General features: G+C 40.1%; 5 protein-coding genes and 1 pseudogene across 6 annotated transcripts; 4 read left to right on the top strand and 2 right to left on the bottom strand.

Annotated features, from left to right (window-relative positions):
* LOC137180240 (uncharacterized) overlaps positions 1–8,753 on the bottom strand; it is a 12,400-nt pseudogene extending 3,647 nt beyond the window's left edge.
* LOC137180237 (histone H2B 3-like) lies at positions 823–1,942 on the top strand. Its single transcript, XM_067585541.1, has one exon. It carries the CDS (start codon positions 860–862, stop codon positions 1,226–1,228), a length of 369 nt encoding a protein of 122 aa, XP_067441642.1. The 5' UTR covers positions 823–859; the 3' UTR covers positions 1,229–1,942.
* Positions 2,241–2,641, bottom strand: LOC137180238 (histone H4). Its single transcript, XM_067585543.1, has one exon. It carries the CDS (start codon positions 2,599–2,601, stop codon positions 2,290–2,292), a length of 312 nt encoding a protein of 103 aa, XP_067441644.1. The 5' UTR covers positions 2,602–2,641; the 3' UTR covers positions 2,241–2,289.
* LOC137180233 (histone H1-like) lies at positions 6,379–8,271 on the top strand. The gene has a single exon (XM_067585537.1). The coding sequence runs from the start codon at positions 6,419–6,421 to the stop codon at positions 7,022–7,024; it is 606 nt and encodes a 201-aa protein (XP_067441638.1). The 5' UTR covers positions 6,379–6,418; the 3' UTR covers positions 7,025–8,271.
* Positions 8,754–8,855: 102 nt separating the features above from the next.
* Positions 8,856–9,465, top strand: LOC137180235 (histone H3). The gene has a single exon (XM_067585539.1). The coding sequence runs from the start codon at positions 9,006–9,008 to the stop codon at positions 9,414–9,416; it is 411 nt and encodes a 136-aa protein (XP_067441640.1). The 5' UTR covers positions 8,856–9,005; the 3' UTR covers positions 9,417–9,465.
* A 1,853-nt stretch (positions 9,466–11,318) lies between these two features.
* ccsapa (centriole, cilia and spindle-associated protein a) lies at positions 11,319–19,003 on the top strand. Of its 2 annotated transcripts, XM_067585536.1 has the most exons (5): positions 11,319–11,546; positions 12,169–12,232; positions 13,165–13,568; positions 16,411–16,769; positions 17,606–19,003. In XM_067585536.1, exons 3-5 carry the CDS (start codon positions 13,199–13,201, stop codon positions 17,783–17,785), a joined length of 909 nt encoding a protein of 302 aa, XP_067441637.1. In that variant the 5' UTR covers positions 11,319–11,546; positions 12,169–12,232; positions 13,165–13,198; the 3' UTR covers positions 17,786–19,003. The 2 variants fall into 2 exon arrangements, with proteins under 2 accessions (XP_067441637.1, XP_067441636.1); XM_067585535.1 differs by lacking the exon at positions 12,169–12,232 and having other exon boundaries at positions 11,321–11,546.
* Positions 19,004–19,268: the final 265 nt, after the last annotated feature.

Here is a 19,268-nt window from a genome sequence, read left to right as displayed (position 1 = left end):
TACTCAATATACGGCTCAGCTTAAAAATGAACTAAAGAAACTGTCAGAAGCAAGCAGCCAGACCTCCTGCACTCATTCACTAATCATACAACATCAACAGATGACTGAGCAACCACTCAATTAAAAACGGGATCAATTCCACATGAATGAGTGAGTCCAGACAGCTTACTGTAACTTCAACAAGCAAACTACCCACAACACATTATATATATATCTCTGCTGCATTTTTGTTAAGGAGATAAATTCACACAACAGCCACACAGAGAGACATTTAACCATCAGAGATGAAATTAGCAACGAGACAGAGAGAGAGAAGCTGTATCTGACTCACGTTATCTGATGTCTTCTTCTTTCTATCATGGAGATGAAGTATTCATGTCATAACATCCATATGTGACTGTTGGTCATCTTGTTTGTTAGTTAAATTTTAATCCAGATTGACTAATTTTGCCTGAGATGTAATCTCTCAATCCACAAAACTGCTTGCTGTGATGAAGAGATTTTGTTTTTTATCTTTAAGAAGATGTGAAAGTCATCCTGCAAAGCTGCTTTTACTTGTCAAAGCACTTTGAATTTAAAGATCATGTCGATTAAATACGTTAAAAAAAAGAAAAAACAACAAAAAGGAAAGAAAGAGGGGAGAGGTTGCTGCTGAGTTTGGCGCCTTCAGCTAAATTCGCGCTGACCGTCTTCAACTACGTCCGCAGTGTAGATTGTTTTGCGCATGCCCCGTCTCGCTTACAAGAAATCAACCAATCGTGTGCGAGCAACGACGCAGTGAAGTTTGCATCAGATGGATATTTAAACGCCGTTTGGAGTTGTTGATGATATTCGTTTGAGAAAATTCAACGACGAAATCATGCCTGATCCAGTTAAAGCACCGAAGAAAGGCTCCAAGAAGGCCGTGTCTAAAGCCACCAAGACCGGCAAGAAGAAGAGGAAGACCAGGAAGGAGAGCTACGCCATCTACGTGTACAAGGTGCTGAAGCAGGTCCACCCCGACACCGGCATCTCCTCCAAGGCCATGGGCATCATGAACTCCTTCGTGGGGGACATCTTTGAGCGCATCGCCGGTGAGGCTTCCCGCCTTGCTCACTACAACAAACGCTCCACCATCACCTCCAGGGAGATCCAGACCGCCGTCCGCCTGCTGCTGCCCGGTGAGCTGGCCAAACACGCCGTGTCTGAGGGCACCAAGGCCGTCACCAAGTACACCAGCTCCAAGTAAACCTGCTCCTAGTCCCAACAAGTCAAAGGTCCTTTTCAGGACCACCCACACCTTCACCTGAGAGCTTTATTCCTGTCACTCTGCTGCCTCCTTATTTCTGTCTCACACTGATTTCTCTACTATAATTGTTTAGTGTGTGTGTGTGTGTGTGTATATATAACTATAATACAAATTCTACTCAAACTGCTTATTTCAATGTGTATGGTTTTCAGTCAATTGCAATAAAGTATAAATACCAACATCAGCGGAATACATCCATGCATGACAAATTATGTATATTATAACAAGTGCTCATGAAAATGTTTTGTTCTGAATCTTTTTAGTCAACACAATATCTAAACCATTTCAATACTTGGTGTTCAGTTTCAAACAGGAAGTGTAAGTGATCAACATTTAATTAGTGCCATATTCATACATGATAAACTATGTATACAGTAAAATGTGTGTATATAAATCAAGTGTTTGTGTAAATGTTTTTAATTGAGTCTTTTGAAGTGCAGAGGAGTGAAGCAGCTTATATATATTTTATATATATGTACACCATTCTTTATCATATAGCCCCTTTAAAATCACTTTAATTAAACACACCTGCTATCCAAAAGCCTCTAAATATGAAATATTTCCACCATGTTTTTTGTTGGAACATGTGTAGGACATGAACACAAAGTTACTGATATTCATTTAATCTTTTATGTGTCAAAAAAAAAAAGTAAACCAACTCCACAACAACAACTCTTATTTTCCATCAGCAAATATAAAGGGAATATAACAAAATGAGTAAACTTTACCCATACTCTGACAGCATGGTTGTTGTATACATCAACATCCATTCTAAACATTAAACCAGGGAGAACAAAAAAAAAAAAAAAAAAAAAAAGTAGCTTATGTCCACCTGTGTATATTCTTCCCATACGTGTGTGTGTGTGTGTATAAAAAAAAATGAGAAAATAAAAAATATTTCTTCAAAACATTAAGCTAGTTAGATTTGTGGAGGTAAAAGCTCTCAGAGTGAGTGTTTGGTCCTTAAAAGGACCTTTGTTTTGTTGTAATGGTGGATGACTTTAACCTCCGAAGCCGTACAGAGTGCGTCCCTGCCTCTTGAGAGCATAAACCACATCCATGGCGGTCACGGTCTTTCTCTTGGCGTGCTCGGTGTAGGTGACGGCATCACGGATGACATTCTCCAGGAAGACCTTCAACACTCCGCGGGTCTCCTCGTAGATCAGACCGGAGATACGCTTGACTCCACCACGGCGAGCCAGACGGCGGATGGCGGGTTTGGTGATTCCCTGGATGTTATCACGGAGGACTTTACGGTGACGCTTGGCGCCTCCTTTACCGAGTCCCTTTCCTCCTTTTCCTCTTCCGCTCATTTTCACTAGTCGAGTACTTTCTTTTCGAGTGTTTCATTTGTCTGAGACCCAGCTATTTATTTCCGAGTTGAGGACGTGATTGAAGACAGGGGCGCGCTGCAGCTTCTTCTACGGATCATTATGTTGGTTGTGACTCTTTTTCTGCTTTAGCGCCACCAACGGAACAACAGCATGAATTTGTTGAGCTTCATGGATTTTATCTTTATGCTACAAATTAAATAGCCTTCATTAACAAGCTTGCAATGTCAGTAAAAGTGAAATATTTTCACTTTTATCAGAAGTGTTTCTATTAAGCCTTTTGACTAATATATTAAGCCTTTTGACTAATATGAAGCTTCTGTTGTCTAAATGACTCAAATAAAGTTGATGTAAACTGAATCTTTGTACTTCATAGTAAAAATTTCCCTCTTTTTCTTATTATAATTTGATGCTTCAAGGTATAAAGGATATGAGTATATGATTATTGTTTATGAATTCATCCTTTAACCATTAAATTGTTGGATGGAGCTGATGAGTATTTTCATCTCAGGTGTTGCATCCAGAACTAGAAGATCATGATCTTGGAGGGAAAGCTCAGGGTTTACACCCTTTTCTATTCATAGTAAGTGGTCTTATGTCTCATTTTGTCTTAGTTGGTTCTTCAATTCTCTTCTTTTTTTCTCTTTTTTTTCTAATTTTTGTGAAGAAAATTGAAGAACAGGCCCCGAAATGGCGATGAGTAAAAATGTGTTTTCTGCTTTACCTTTGATATTTCTGTTCTATTTGGAAGTAGAATTGAGTTGAGTCCACGCGAAGGAAAATGCCCTCTGTGTCATATATCTGCTTTCTCTCAGTAACTTTATCTATGTAGCAGAGGCCTCACAAACTGCTTCACAGAGGATATAAAGCATAAACACACATACAGACATAAAACACAATAAAAAACAGTAATAAATAGAAAATAGAAAATTACACAAAGACAAGTCTGAACAAATGGGTCTTCAGCTGCTTTTTAAAGTGTCCACAAATCTTAAGTCCGAAGGGAGAGAATTCCAACGTTTACGAGCCACAACCACAAAGTCAGTCTCCTTTAATTTTAAGTCTAGATTGAGGAACAACCAGCGAACCCTGATCAGAGGAGCTCAGAGACCTGCTGGAGACCTACAGCAGTGTCTGACCATGTAGAGCTCTATAGATACCTGTTAATAAATGCCGTCAGTAGCCTTATCCAAGTATCACAATATTAAAGTAATGTAACTTATTACTTTCTGTTACTTTTGGATTACTTCAATACTAAATATGCAAATAAAGACAAGAGAAAAGAAATATCAATAAGATGACTTTTACTGGTCTGTAAGACAACAGAACAATGTAACATTAGAAAAGAAACCAAGTTTTGCGCATCTAATGTTTCTTCTGCTCAGAGTTTTAAAGAAAAACTGGCTTCTCATTGAGCAAATTCAGGCAGCAGCTTATAGATCTACAATGGAAGTTCACAACACATGACGTATATTACTGAGAACATTCTTAGAGTTATTGGAGTTGTTATGTTACTACAAAAAAATGTCCAATGATCTTCTGCAATGATGATGAGACACAGCAGCTTCTCTTAATGGACTGTTACAGAGCTCACGAAGTCTGTGACAAACTGAAAGCTGTTGGTGTCTTTAATTTAAATTGCAGAACTGTCATGTATTGTATTATTGATGATAAACTGCTATCTAAACACACAGAACTGATACAATTGATTATCTGTGTTGATAATGCAACAGACTGTGATCTACAGCGACATCGTAGTTAAACAGATAATTACTGACAAATCTGAGCATCTCACCTGGAACATACTGGACTTATGATCTGACAGCACTTTAAACAGGATTACTGGACTTTATGCACTTAATTGATGTTTTGCACTTTGGCACTGGTTGCACTTTATTGTTAATGTAAATTACTGTTTGTTTGTGAATTATAACTATGTGAAATTTAATAAAGATCTTCTGTATTTTTAAAAAAAAATAGAACATTCTCAGGGAAAGTGTCTGATGAAACAGCGTCTGGTCCACTGACTGTGTAAATCTATCACACCGGCACACTGTGTGTCTCAGACCCCCCCACCTTGTGTTTGTGGCCACTGAACCAGAGATTTACCCTCCTCCACAGCTTTTCTCAGAGGAAGCAGTAGCAGACATGTGTGCAGAGGCATCATGAGCTTCATCGTGTCCTTTTATTCGGTTCTATCTACGTGATACATCTGAGTTTTATCCAACTCATTTAGTATTGAACATGTTCTGTCAGCTGTGGACTCGTCTTATACTCAAACTCTCTTTGAACTTATTTGTACGAGTCTTTAGAACTATGTTTGTTCATGAATGTAACAGGGGATTATATTAACCTCACAGTTTATAATGCCCTCGTTAAGTTTCTTTTGTATTGCTGATAATAGTGACAGCCTACAGTCTCTGCCATGTGTTGTGATGATGATGATGATGATGTTGGACTAACGGCTGACAGTAAGTAGTTGACTCCAACGAACACACACAGACGCTCCGATGTCGATTCAATGATTACTGTTTAAGCACTTCGGGATCTGGAGGATACAAGCCCGGTCTCAGTAAAACTATTTAATGTAAATAAAATCATAATCAAAGGAAACTTACTGTACTAATGAACGATTTCTGTGACGAAGCTTAATAACCGTTAAATAACAAATCACAAGGCCAACGGTCGAACCTTGACCAGGATCAAAGACTTACTATATTACAGATTATATAAAAGACACTATTGATAGAGATGATTCAGTTCACATAGATAATCACTCTGAATGTCAATATAGTTATAATTAGTAATAAACTCTCTCTCAGATCAGCTATACATTCATATTTACAGGTCTCACCTGGTCTGACTTGTTCCCCCAGTGATGCTTTATAGCTGCATGGTTACCTTGGATACTGTGTAGCCTAATATTAAATATGAAATATAAGATAACAGCATACAAATGTGCAAATAACACAAATATGCTCACCTTACAACTATTAAATGAAGGTAAAATTACTGACAAAATTATGTTCTATTTTCCAAGATTTTGCTATTAGACATAGTGACCATTTAAAGCTCAAATGATGTATTTAATGTAACATGCAAGAGGCAGATGTTACATTAACAGAAGACATCGACTTTATTTTATTCTCACTTACTATATTTTATTTAAGACTTTATTGTATTTAAATTAAAAACAGTCCTCAGAATAAGAGAAGAAATGTTCGCAGCCACAGAGCAGCTCTGACAGGAAGTCTGGCTAAACTGCATCATGAGCCTCATCAGTGTGTTTGCTGCGACCAGAATCGCTTCATATTATTACAAACTGATCAGCAACAGAGGGATGTTTTTACTTTGAGTCTGTGAACAAACATGTGAGCCAGCTGGAAAAGTGGTTTTGGTGGAGCTCGGATGTATTTTACGGCACTTTAGGAGAGAAATGAGAGAGAAAAGTCGCTGAGCAGTGCCGTCCACGGCGGTGAACAGGTGAGGTTTGTTTGCTCCACAAAGAAAAAGCAGAAGACATCAGAACTCTACATGACTTCAATATGAAGAGACACATGTCCGCTATCTGCTGCCTTCACTGTCAGCCTTCAGCACTTGTCACACACTGATTTTTCACTCTTTTATCACTAAGAGAAAACACAAGTGTCAGACATTCACACTGCACAGAGCAACCAGCAGCTGGATTGAGTCTCCGCGGTTCTCATGGTGTGTTTAAGTGCAGCCTCCTGCCTCAGACTCTCCAACAGTTGACTCAGACTCTGTTAGTTTCGTGTTGAATCTGAACCTATAAGAAACAATGGCAGAAGAGGCTCCAGCTCCCGCCGCCGCCCCGGCTAAAGCCGCAAAGAAGAAAGTTTCCAAGCCGAAGAAGGCTGGCCCCAGCGTCAGCGAGCTCATCGTTAAGACTGTGGCCGCATCCAAGGAGCGGAGCGGCGTGTCAGCAGCCGCCCTCAAGAAGGCTTTGGCTGCCGGAGGTTACGATGTGGAGAAGAACAAGGCCCGCGTCAAGACCGCCATCAAGAGCCTGGTGGCCAAGGGGACTCTGGTCCAGGTCAAGGGGATCGGGGCCTCCGGCTCGTTCAAAATGAGCAAGACGGTTGAAACCAAGGCCAAGAAGCCCGTAAAGAAAGCCGCTCCTAAAGCCAAGAAGCCCGCCAAGAGCCCTAAGAAACCCGCAGCGGCTAAGAAGCCTAAGACAGCGGCAGCCAAGAAGACAGCAGCCGCTAAGAAATCTCCCAAGAAGGTCAAGAAGCCCGCGGCGGCCAAGAAAGCAGCCAAGAGCCCCAAGAAGGCCACCAAGAGCCCCAAGAAAGTGGCCAAAAAGGCTCCTGCAGCCAAGAAAGCTCCCGCAAAGAAGGTCGCCAAACCCAAAGCCAAGAAGGCAGCAGCCAAGAAGAAGTGAGCTGTCATCAGTCTCAACATGTGAACTTGATCAAAGGCTCTTTTAAGAGCCACACATCTTTCTGTAAAGAGCATCATCCCAGTTTTAATATGTTTAACCAGATAGTGTCTCATATGCTGCACAAACTGATGAAACTGTGACTTTTGTTTTTTATTCAGAAGTGTTCTTATGTTTAAGATAGAATACAACTATTAACATGAAGTCACAGTTTGGCAGGAGAGGGAGCTCTTTTGTTCCTCCACTTATAGGTGGTTATGTGTAAAAATGAAAACTGACTGCAGTTATTTATATGATATCAAGTCAGTCATTCTCACATCCTGCCAGTTTAATCTTCATTTCCTATTTTCTTATATTTTCTTTATATTTTCAGTTTTTCAGCTGAAGTGAATGTGAGCAGCAGAGTCAACATGGTCTGAACTGAGCATCAAATACAGAAAATCACTCAGGATGATGTTGAACTGTAAATGTATTATGACAATTGCATCATGATTGATATGTAGGTCAAATCAAACAGATCAAAAAGATCTCAAAAATATTCATCCACTTAACCAGCCAACTAAGATCAACAACTACCCTCCTTTCTAAATCAGTTTAAAATTACAGCTTTTAGCAGCGGTCAGCAAATCTGGTAAATAATTACATATATTGTAGATTTATTTAAATATTAAACATTTTGTTTACATGCTAAATATAATTTGAGTTAACGACAGTGTATCAGACATGAAGATGTTTGCTATTTATGAGGAGTGTTAAAGAGCCTTTGGTTGGTTTCCAGCAGTCTGCAGGTCTGTAATTGTATTAGGACAATTTCGTCATGATTAAAAAGTTGGATGAACAGATGACAACCATAACAATAACTGATGTAACATGATTATGGCCATACTACCCTCCTCTCTAAATCGCTATTAAACATTATAGCTTTTAGCAGTGTTCAGCAAATCTCCACGTTGATTATAACTAGTATAAGCTTTCAAAGGGTGTGTAAAGCTCGTGTACTGATCATTATGTTAAGTATGATGTGTGCACATTAAGACTAGATGATCTTGTTTTAAATGTTGATTACTGAGATTGTTGAGACAAACAACCATCATATTTATTAAAAATTTATTATGATTATTTTTCATATTATTACGACTACACAATATAATATAATGTATCATGAGGATGTTTGCCCTTTATGAGGAGTGTTTGGCTCTTAAAAGAGCCTTTGGTTGGTTTTCAGCAGTCAGCAGATCTCCAGGTTTACTTCTTGGCGGGCTTCTCGGTCTTCTTGGGCAGCAGCACAGCCTGGATGTTGGGCAACACGCCGCCCTGAGCGATGGTCACTCCGCCCAGCAGCTTGTTGAGCTCCTCGTCGTTGCGGACAGCCAGCTGCAGGTGACGGGGGATGATCCTGGTCTTCTTGTTGTCGCGGGCAGCGTTTCCAGCCAGCTCCAGGATCTCAGCGGTCAGGTACTCCAGCACAGCCGCCATGTAGACGGGGGCTCCGGCACCGACACGCTGCGCATAGTTGCCTTTGCGCAGATGTCTGTGAACACGACCGACTGGGAACTGGAGCCCGGCACGAGAGGAGCGGGTCTTTGCCTTGGCGCGGGCTTTGCCTCCGGTTTTGCCTCTTCCGCTCATTTTAGGTTATTTTCTAGAGTCTGGACTCGAAGAAAGTGTGGAGCAAACACAGCAAGTCCCCCTTTATATCTCCGCGAGCAGGCAGGAGGGCTGATGTCTCCACCCACCAGAAAAGAGGCTCCAGCAGAGGGAGGCCCGCTCTTATTTTGGCGCATTTTTTCAAACGGCTTTTGTCCAATAAGCAGCGGAGGTTCAGGCTCCTGTAGGCGGTAATGAGCTCCAGGAGGAGCCGCTCACCAATCAGGACCCGGAGGTCTGAAGCAGCGTCACAGTTCCGCAGCCGCTCCGACACTTTAAGAGCAGCGTGTCTCCTCTTCTCATCACTATTTTCTCCTGATTAGAGAAAGAAGAAACAATGGCAAGAACCAAGCAGACTGCCCGTAAATCTACCGGAGGCAAAGCTCCCAGGAAGCAGCTGGCCACCAAGGCTGCCCGTAAGAGCGCCCCGGCCACCGGCGGCGTCAAGAAGCCTCACCGTTACAGGCCCGGCACCGTGGCTCTGAGAGAGATCCGTCGCTACCAGAAATCCACCGAGCTGCTGATCCGCAAGCTGCCCTTCCAGCGCCTGGTCAGAGAAATCGCTCAGGACTTCAAGACCGATCTGCGCTTCCAGAGCTCCGCTGTCATGGCTCTGCAGGAGGCCAGCGAGGCTTACCTGGTCGGCCTGTTCGAGGACACCAACCTGTGCGCCATCCACGCCAAGAGGGTCACCATCATGCCCAAAGACATCCAGCTGGCCCGCCGCATCCGCGGAGAGAGAGCTTAAACTGTCTGCTGCTCCACGAACCAACAACGGCTCTTTTAAGAGCCACTAACTCACTAAAGAGCTGCTTCCTCTGCTTCACCTCATTTGGAAAATAGCTATATCTAATTCAGCTTCTTCTCTAACAAACCTTTAGCACTCATTACAAGAAAATGATGTGTACTCAACAATTGTGCAAAACAGCTGAAGGTGAATTTGCATTTCCTTCTCCATTAATTCTTATCCAGTATGTTGGTGACAGGTTGGTTCTCCTCAGATGTAATGGCAGTTCACTGGACCTACTAGCTAGGTGCTAGCTCTATTTTCAGCATAAAATATGATTTCACCACTGAAATTTTGAATCCTCAATCGATAAATCAATCACATGATGATCTCTCTACATTAACTCTTGCTTTCTGCATCATGTCTGAAATTTTTTCAGAATGATGCTACACAGTAAAATGTGTGTTTTAAATCCTATTCAGGTTAAGCCTTTGTCTGTAGATTTCATTTTTAACGAAGAGAATTTTTAACTGAGTGCAGAGGTCAAGTAATCCCAGACCTCCATTTTGTTTAGTTTTATACATTAGAAATCTCTTTGTGACTCCACGTGTTGTTCCTGCACCTCTTAAATTTCATTATTGAACTTGAAAACAGCAGCTGACAAAACAATCTTAACACAAGGTCAGTTTAGTAGCTGTTTTAAATTTTCATTTGTCATCAGCAGGTGTGTTATTTTCTAGTCTATGTTGTCTTGAAGTTGAGATAGAAAGCTAATTGTTTTAAAGTCAACATGGACAGGAAGGAAGAAAGGTAAGCAGCAAACAAACATGAGAACGTTTTTCTTTTTCTCTCTTTTTTATCCCCTCTAAACTTCTCACGTGGTTTCATTTCAATAAATGTTCAAATGATCCAATATTTCGGCAAAAATCAAAGATTAGAGAAAAAGTCCAAAAACTGAAAACAGATTTGTGTATCAGAACTTTGTTTTTTCTTCTTTCCTCTCCCATTAATCATCTCACGACCCCTCAGATTTATCTGCTGACCTTTTGGAGGGGCCCGACCCCTAGGTTGGGAACCACTGGACTAAACTAGCTAACTGTATATAAAGTAGTGTAAACTAGCTCCACCTCCAGCAGCTACAACAGTAACATGCTGCTCTAACACTGATGCTTCACTATTAATAATCTAATGATGTCATATATAATAATATATCAGTCAGAGGGACCAACCACTACTTTTACTGTAATACTTTAGCTACATCGAGCTCATAATACTTATGTACTTTTACTGTAGTAGGAGTTTTCATGCAGGACTTTTACTTGTAATGGAACGATTTTACAACAATTTTACATTGTTGTATTGGAACTTTTACTTAAGTAAAGGATTTGAGTATGATTGTTTTATTAAGGAGGTCAGTTACTATGATGGTAATGGGCTTCCAGAAAAACACAGAATTGACATCAAAATTTTACTAATTATGTAGAAGGCCTTGCATATATAGAAGAGTTGTTGAACCCCTATTCTAGCTGTTGGCCACTCCGACCATCCAATTATCTGTTCCCAGTTCCTATTTTAAATCCAGAGATGACCCTGCTTTTGTGGCTCCTATCCTAACTTTGTATGTATGTATCTATTTTAATCTATATGTGAAGCACTTTGTTACTATGTGTTTTAAAAAGTACTCTACCAATATTATTATTATTATTATTATTATTATTATTTCTTCAATCACTGACTGACTCTGAGTTTTGAATTTATATTATTTTGTCAGTTTTACTTTGAAAGTCTTAACCGGCGGAAATTGTATATTGTACTGTATTTTTCTAGGATGGCGAAGTCATAACCCACCCCACTCAGCCTCTGATTGACTTATCCTGATATTCTTACCCTAATCCTAACCAATATCACTCCTCATGCGGAAACCTAACCCAGAGTGCTAGCCAATCAGAGGCAGAGTAGGGCGGGCCGTGACTTCGCCATCCTAGGGAAAAAAATCGGTGCACTGTAGCTTTAGCTTGTAGCTAGCTTTAGCCTGTAGCTCGGCTGTCGGTGTTTGATGTCAGTTGGAGAAGCGGAACGATGCTCGTTGTGTGACGGCCGGACTGCAGGCACAGACTGGGTGTAAATCACACTGGACCGCTCTGGAATGAGGTCTGGCTGAGTAAAAATTATTTTAGACGTTAATACCCTTCCGTTAGGCTCAATATTTAAACCTCACCGTGTTTACTAACGGGGTTTAACGGAGGCAGGTGAGCGTAACGGCTGAGAATATGGCTGTTAATACACGGGTTGCTGTCATTTAAAGCTCATATTTAAACACATAATGATATTTTTTCATCTTTAACTGACAAACACCTATATGTTATTTTTCTCTGCGGTGTGTTTAAAGGCTGCAATCCAGAAAAAAGACGATGTACAGGGGTGTGCCTGAGCCGAATTAACGCCTCCTGTAAAATAAGAGATCTGTATTTCTCTTACAGCAAAAATACATTAATTAATTAGAAATAATTTGCTGTTCAGTATTACAATTTATAGTAAATGTTGTCCCGGTGTCGTCCTCCCTTCGGATATAGGCCAGCTCAGTCAAATGAATAATTTATGTATTATATTTCTATAAAGATAGCGGGTATTTGAAGAAATTAAATAAAAATAAATGGTGTGTAGGCGAGAGGACACATGGTTGAAATAGATGGTGTGTTATTGGATTGTGCAGTAGGAATAACAGCAGTAATAAGGCTAATAATCCTCCTCTGCTGACTGTAATCTGTTGTAGCAGGAGGTGGGCGGGGCCTACAGGTAGACCACACCTGGTAGAGTGACGTCACCAAGTGCCGCAGGTAGATCCCCTTAGTAACCTACAAGTTAATTTATTTCACATTATTGTTTTATATTCCAGTTTTGGAAAGTAATTAAGTACATATACTCAACTGTTTTGAGGTACTTGTACTTTACTTGAGTATTTCCATGTGATCCTACTTTATACTTCTATATTTCAGAGAGAAATATTGTACTTTCTACTCCGCTACATTTATTCGACAGCTTTAGTTACTTTGGCACAATGGATAATATAACAAGCTTTTAAAATACAACTCATTGTTAAAGATGAAACCAGTGGTTTCCAACCTTTTTGGCTTTTGACGTCTGACAAAAAGCAGTGTGTAGTCGGGGTCACATTTCACATGTCTATGAGTTGTTAACAGCTCTACCAAATAGTGATTTTTCCCTCTAAACTTCTCACATGCTTTCATTTCAATTAATGTTCAAATGATCCAATATTTCAGCTAAAATCAAAGATTAGAGAAAACAGATTTGTGTATCCTCCTTTGCCTAATTTGTACCGATAACTTATAGAAATATCCCTGAATCCTGCCCTTTTTTTTATGGTCAACCATCAATTATGCCGTCTGTTGTTTGTATTTTTGTAAATTGTTTAAAAAGTTTTGTTTCTCATAAACCTGCAGGTCAGAATGGAGCCGACTTTGGCGATAAAATCCCTGCGTCTTCCTCTAATTTGTAGCAGAAAGTTATGTGATGAGCTGAAAAGCCCAAAAAATTAGCAGTCAATCGTGTTTTTAATTTCTCTAAATCAAATGACTAATGACATACTGTAGGTAATTCTTCAGGCTGATCACCAATATCAATTTATTGTTTTAATATCTATACATTTAAATAAAGTACAGGCATTTGAATATTTCTCATCCTGTGATAATAACAATCCCTGAGTGCGGTACTGATCTATGTATTTATGTCATTGTCTTATTTCCCCCAGTGATTTGGACCAAGCACCAGCAGTAACAAGCACCATGGTGACCAAGAAAATTCGTACAGAATACATGAAAAAGTTCAGGGATCCCAAATGGGAGACGTTTTCCAAATGCTACGAGGACTCGCTGAAGTACCGTCTGACCCGGCGGGTGATGGAGCATTCCCACAAGCCCTGGTTCTGGGAGGGCTGGGACAGCAGCTCTGACTCCAGCGGCTGGTCCACGCCGAGGCTGACCAGGAACAAAGTCGTCCCTCTGTCCGTCTCGCTGCAGCCACCGCCGTCCTCAGAGGTCAAACAGAAGACGTTGGAGCTGAAGTCCAGCTCTGGGCCCAAACCGCCTACTGAGGACGGAGAGGCTGAAGGGGGAGCTGCAGAAGAAGCAGCTGTAGACGCTGCACCGACCACAGGTGAGCAAACTGTGACCTTGATAGTGCTGGAGATGGTTTTACTGACTAACTAGATCTGGATTGATTAGATTAAATTAAATATTGGACACAGAAGTTGATGATATACTGATCATTTTTTAATTTTTCAAGTAGGTAACAAGCACTACAAAGTTTATATTCTCCAGAACAAAGTCAGGAAAAAAGCAGCGCAGCAAAAGGAGTCACCTCATGTATTGGTCTTTTAGATCAATTTATTCATAATCAATAGGCTGATAAATCTGCATGAAGCCTTCTTCAGAGCATGTACGACAGCAGTGAGCTCTCTCTTTATAAAGGGCACATTATGTGATCACCAATCCACACAAAACAATTACACCTTTACACACTATTTCCACCCAAACCCACAAATAACACACACACACACACACACACACACACACACACAAAGTACTATAAAGTTCTCCAGAGTCTTACGGGCATAAACTCGTACTGTCTTTATTAACAACGTTTTGCTTCTCAGACCTTCATCAGGCAAGATTCACACAGACAAAAAGCACCAGTATCATACAGTATATGCATATATATGTGTAAATGTAAACCATAGCCCACAAAGAGAAAACAAAACAGACGATGCCAGTAGCACCTCCCAGCATCCATACATTAAGGTCAGATTGTAAGTTTACAAATAATCAAAAGGTACATAAATACCTGTCCTTCAAAATTACACTTTCACACCCGGAGCTGAACCACATAGATTGTATCTATGTGGTTCAGCTCAGTTCAGGATGGACAAAAAAAAATGCTCCGGTTCCAGCTTCTTTTTGTTGCTTTTTTCAGTTTTATCTCATTGTAAACTAAATATATTTTCATTTTAGATGCTTGGTCCTCACTTGTTTTGTCCGACCAACAGGCCAAAACACAAAAATATTCAGTTTACTGTCACAAAGCAGTAAGTCCTCACATTTGAGAAGCTGGAACTAGAGAATGTTTTGCATTTTTGCTTGAATAAGTATTAATTTTCTGTTGATTGACTCATCCATTAATTGACTAATCGTTGTAGCTCTAATTTGAAAAGCGTCACCTCAGGCTCTCAAAACTTTTAATGTGCATTTTTTTCACTATTCTGACAACCAAACAATTAATCAGGAAAATAATCAACAGTAAATTTATAACCTCAATAAATGTATCTTTTCCATGCAGTAAAAACCTAAATACTCCTGTTTTATCAGGTTGCAGTGAATAAACTGTAATCTCACCTGGGTTTTGAGTTTGGTGTCAGAAAACAGAGATTTACACAAACTGTCAAGGTGAAGAGAGTGAAACAAGTTCCTCTACTTCCTGTTTTTGATGTCCATGAAAAGTTTGGAATAATCTAATAAACCCTCGAGAGGTGTTTGTTTTGTGCTCTTTTGTGTGCGCGTCACACTGACAGTATGAGGGCCAGAGGCTGGTTTACCTCCAGAGACGCTGATGCTAAAAATATATGGACTGAAGGTTTTTGTTCCCTCCTGTTTACACAGCGAGCCCAGAGATAACAGCCGCACTGTGTCTCTTTTAACATTTCCATGGCTGCATCTAAGTCAGGAGAGTGTATAGAGACCAGCTCAGCACTTCTCCCAGTTTCACCAACTCAATTTTTAGAAGGCCTGTAGTTTGCTGCAGGGTCAGCAAAGCTACAATGAACCGTAGAGGCAGAGGAAGAGTGTCTGGCACAACTTCACCTACTTCCAAGTTGCACAGAGAAGGGAAAAAAAAGTCTAAAGAGGTCAAAACTTCAGCAGCACTTGTAGTATATAGAACACACTTTACTGTTAGACCGACATGTTTCGGCTTTTGGTCTTTACGATGACCCCGATGAAGGCCACAAGCTGAAACATGTTGGTTGCTTTATATACTATAAGTGTTGCTGGAGTTTTGACCTCTTTAAGCTACAACTAACTGCCATGTTTAACTCCATTCAAAAGTGTGTTTTTATGATTGTCATCAGACTGTGATGTTTGAGCTTAGGATCAATTCATCTACTCGTTATTTTGCCCGATTAATCGGTTTCTCTACAAAATGATAAAAAATAGTGAAAAAATATCTCAGAGGCCACAATAATGTCTTCAGTTTGCTTGTTTTATTTGACTAAGAGCCTAAAATGTTAAGATAGTTAATTAACTGTCATATATGTCAATGAAAGACAGTAAATCGTCACATTGGAGAAGCTGGAACCTTTTTTTTGTTTTTTTTTTGCTTTAAACAATTGATCATCAAAACAGTTGCTGATTAATTTTCTATCGATCGACTAATCGTTGCAGCTCTACCTGTTTTTGAATAATCTGCTGAAGGAGGAAAGTTTCTCTTTGCTCACCTTAAATCTGAGTTTAAGTCGTGTACCTACGAGCATGATGTGTGACATCACAACTAGTCTGGAGCCAATCGTGGTTCAGTATTCAACTTACACAAGTGTGATATGAACGTAGGAGACTTCTTGTGTCCAGCAGTTAATAAAAAAAAGTTAAAATATTCAAAGTTTCTGGATTTTCGGGAGGAGAAGATGTAATGATGTAATTGAACTTTTTTTGTGATCAAACATATCAGACACAAATTATTGTTCAAAACAGTACTTTAAAATGTCTGAAAACAAGTCAGGAAGGGATTTTTAACTCTGATTTCAACCTGAACTAAATTAACACAAACTATTAACACAAGACTGGCTATCATCAGATTATTGCATTAATCTGGTTATAATCAAATAATCAATATGCATGTAAACACCTTCAAATATTAAAATAATCACCTGCAACCTAACGACAGACAATCAATGATGAAATAATTCTTTTTTGTGACTCTGACCTGTGTGTGTGTCTTTAATCTAAAGGCGCCGTTATAGAAAACGATGTAAACGAAGCCGGTGGTAGTTCGGCGGCGGCGACGGCGGCTCCGAACACCAGCAGACCCTCAGATGACACGGCGACAGACAACGGCCCAGCCGACGCGTCGTCTTCTGACGGGGAGCCGGTAAACCCGGCACCGAAACGACGTCACCGCCGCCGCACTCCTCGCTCTGAGCCGGGACCCCGGGACAGTTCCCATGACAACAAACCAGCTGCTGTTCGCAAACCGCCGAGAGCGAAGAGCCAACCGCCATCCAGCTCCAAGGAGAAGGAGAACTGGCGGCCGACCAGCCAACCGGACTGGACTGAGAGACAGATGGAGGTCAGGCGGACGCCGAATGACGTGAGTTTGACTCAGTGAAGACACTCGGTGTATTTGAAAGAGCGTTAAACAGAAACTGAACAAGTTAAAGACCCCGAACTGGTGGTTCTGTTTGTTTTAGCCTATTAACTTAAAATACAAAAACACTTCATCACAACTGACTGACTTTCCAAAGCACATATGGTGATATTCTATATTTTCTTATGATCAACAAACCTCTTAAAAAACCAAACAAGTATTGTTTGTGTATCCAAAGCCTGATACATCTTATCCCTCTATGAACAGACCTCCATTGTTGTCCAAAAACGATTAATCATCCCCACACACAACATCCTGCTGGTTGAAATACTCACTAGAGCAACAAATGTGGATTAATCCGCAGCTGAAAATAGTCCCCAACAAATGGTCTATTTCCTTCTGTTTGAGTAACGTTTCCTAAAATCTACATTGACCAGCTGTTTTTAAAAATGAAACAATGTATTTGTTAAGTGTTTTTAAAGATTTATGTCTTCAGTAGAAAGCAATGGGTCTGGATCTGAGAGCCACAGGCAGAGTAGGGAAGTCATAAAGTATTGAGAGACAGACTGTTGGTTTTGGTCCTTTTTGGTCCTAAAATCCTTTAATATTATTGTTTTGTCTCTTAGATATACTCATGTCCTTATTATGTTCTTGTATATGTAACTTAAAAGGTCTTTGACAAAGAGAATCAACTTAAAGTCGAGGACGTAAAATGTAAAAACAACTCTGCCTCGTTCACGGGACACCAGAGAAGTGAAGCCGTGTCACCAAACACTCTGCAGACATTAATAATGAAACACTGGTGTGCTTTACGACTCCTCTCTGGTTTCTCCTCACAGAGCCACACGGCAGACGCCTGCGTTCAGACCCGGCGCGAGTCCGACAAGCGGAGCTCCAACCTGGACCGGCGGCGTGCGCGGTCAGCTGACCTGGAGAAGCTGAGGCGGTCGCAACTGACGGTGGCGGACGACCGCTGGATGACGGAGTACATGCGCTGCTTCTCCGCCCGGCTGAGGTAGAAGCAGCCGAGATTCCTCCTCAACCTCCCGAAAACCACCACGTCTCCTTATCGGAGAGCGAATGTCAGAAGTTTGTTTGTTTAGTCGAAACAACAAGACAGACTGAGAGCCGCGTTGTCTCGTTACAGTCCATCATCACCCATTTTTAGGCTGTTTATTAATCAATGAAGTCAAAAAGAGCTGCTGAGTATATTTTTTACCTTAAATGAATTTACATCAAACGTACAAAGAAACATAAATCTCTTAGAAAGCATCAAATAATTTCACTTTTATTTAGTCAACTCCTTTTACTATAATATCCTTATTTAGAAGGCTTCCTCATCTCCGTCAGGGAGAAAACATTAAGCATCATAGTTGCTGAATTGATCCAAAAATGATCCATTTCCTAAAGTGAATTAATTGAAGATGCTCTGTGGAGTTTTTGTGAGTATTTACATGAACAAACAAAACAGAGACTCATACATTAAAACATTGCTTCAAAGCTTTGCAAGCATCCAAAATCTCTACATGGGACCTTTTTAAAACTGCTGAATTCATCCCTACAAAATCTGAAAGCTCATCGTCATTGCTGAGAAAGTGTCTGATGATTCAACCAGAAATGTTTTATATCCTTTTGCAGAGTTGGAAATACTCCCGAAACAGCTTCTCGACTAACATCATCTATGCAAAAAAAAAACACTTAAACTTTTAGAAACCCGCCCACGTCTTTAACCTTTATAGCTCAGCACACATTATGTTCATTATGATGACGTAACGAGACGACCGGAACGGCTCTGTCTTGGTGCTTCAGTGTCCTGTGAGGCTGAATCGTTGCTGTTGAGGGGGAAAAAAAACACCTTTTTTGTTTGTTTAATTACATTTTTACAGGCGTTTTATTCTTTAATCGGTTTAATTTAAAGACATTCAGCTTGTGTCCCACACCAACGTTTAAACAAGGTCAAAGTCAGAAGGTTGATTGGTCGTCTCATTACCAAAGGACAAAACTTAACACTTATTTTTCTGATGTGTGTTTTCACCCGACAGCAGCGACAGAGTATTTCAGAACAGTTTATAAAATACAAACTGATGGGATTTAACTCTTTCTAAGTTTTTATATATATAAAAAAATAACATCCAGATCACATATTTCACTATTTGAATGTATTTGATTTCTGAGCATGAAAGTCTCCAAACACACGGCTGTGCTTTACTTTAGCTGATAAACTTTCTGACACTTTTTTTTTGTTTGTTTGTTTGTTTCACTTCTCTATCACAAAGGCAGCTGTGTTTGTTTATAACTCAACGTGTTTTAATCAGAGGAAGCAGAAAGGACCAAACTGAAATATTTTTGATATTTAAATATTTTGGATCTACAGATTTGAATTTAAAAGAGAAGAAATAGTACTGCTGGAAGCTTTAGCAGAAATATAGAAACACATTAAATAAAATTAGTATTTAATATATTTTCAGAGTAAAAACTACAGTATATTTAAGCTGCACTAGC

This window comes from Thunnus thynnus, chromosome 3 (genome assembly GCF_963924715.1).
Source record: "Thunnus thynnus chromosome 3, fThuThy2.1, whole genome shotgun sequence".
Lineage (NCBI taxonomy): Eukaryota > Metazoa > Chordata > Actinopteri > Scombriformes > Scombridae > Thunnus > Thunnus thynnus.
Note: the sequence above shows the minus strand (reverse complement) of the source record. Positions and strands in the feature narration are given on the sequence as shown.

What these genes read in the sequence shown, in the direction of transcription:
- ccsapa (XM_067585535.1), top strand. An exon ending in AGACGCTGCACCGACCACAG is followed by an intron (nt 13,569 to 16,410) that starts GTGAGCAAACTG and finishes TTTAATCTAAAG; the next exon opens with GCGCCGTTATAGAAAACGAT. An exon ending in TCAGGCGGACGCCGAATGAC is followed by an intron (nt 16,770 to 17,605) that starts GTGAGTTTGACT and finishes TTCTCCTCACAG; the next exon opens with AGCCACACGGCAGACGCCTG.
- LOC137180238 (XM_067585543.1), bottom strand. Translation starts at nt 2,601, where the DNA reads ATGAGCGGAAGAGGAAAAGGAGGAAAGGGACTCGGTAAAGGAGGCGCC.
- LOC137180237 (XM_067585541.1), top strand. Translation starts at nt 860, where the DNA reads ATGCCTGATCCAGTTAAAGCACCGAAGAAAGGCTCCAAGAAGGCCGTG.
- LOC137180233 (XM_067585537.1), top strand. Translation starts at nt 6,419, where the DNA reads ATGGCAGAAGAGGCTCCAGCTCCCGCCGCCGCCCCGGCTAAAGCCGCA.
- LOC137180235 (XM_067585539.1), top strand. Translation starts at nt 9,006, where the DNA reads ATGGCAAGAACCAAGCAGACTGCCCGTAAATCTACCGGAGGCAAAGCT.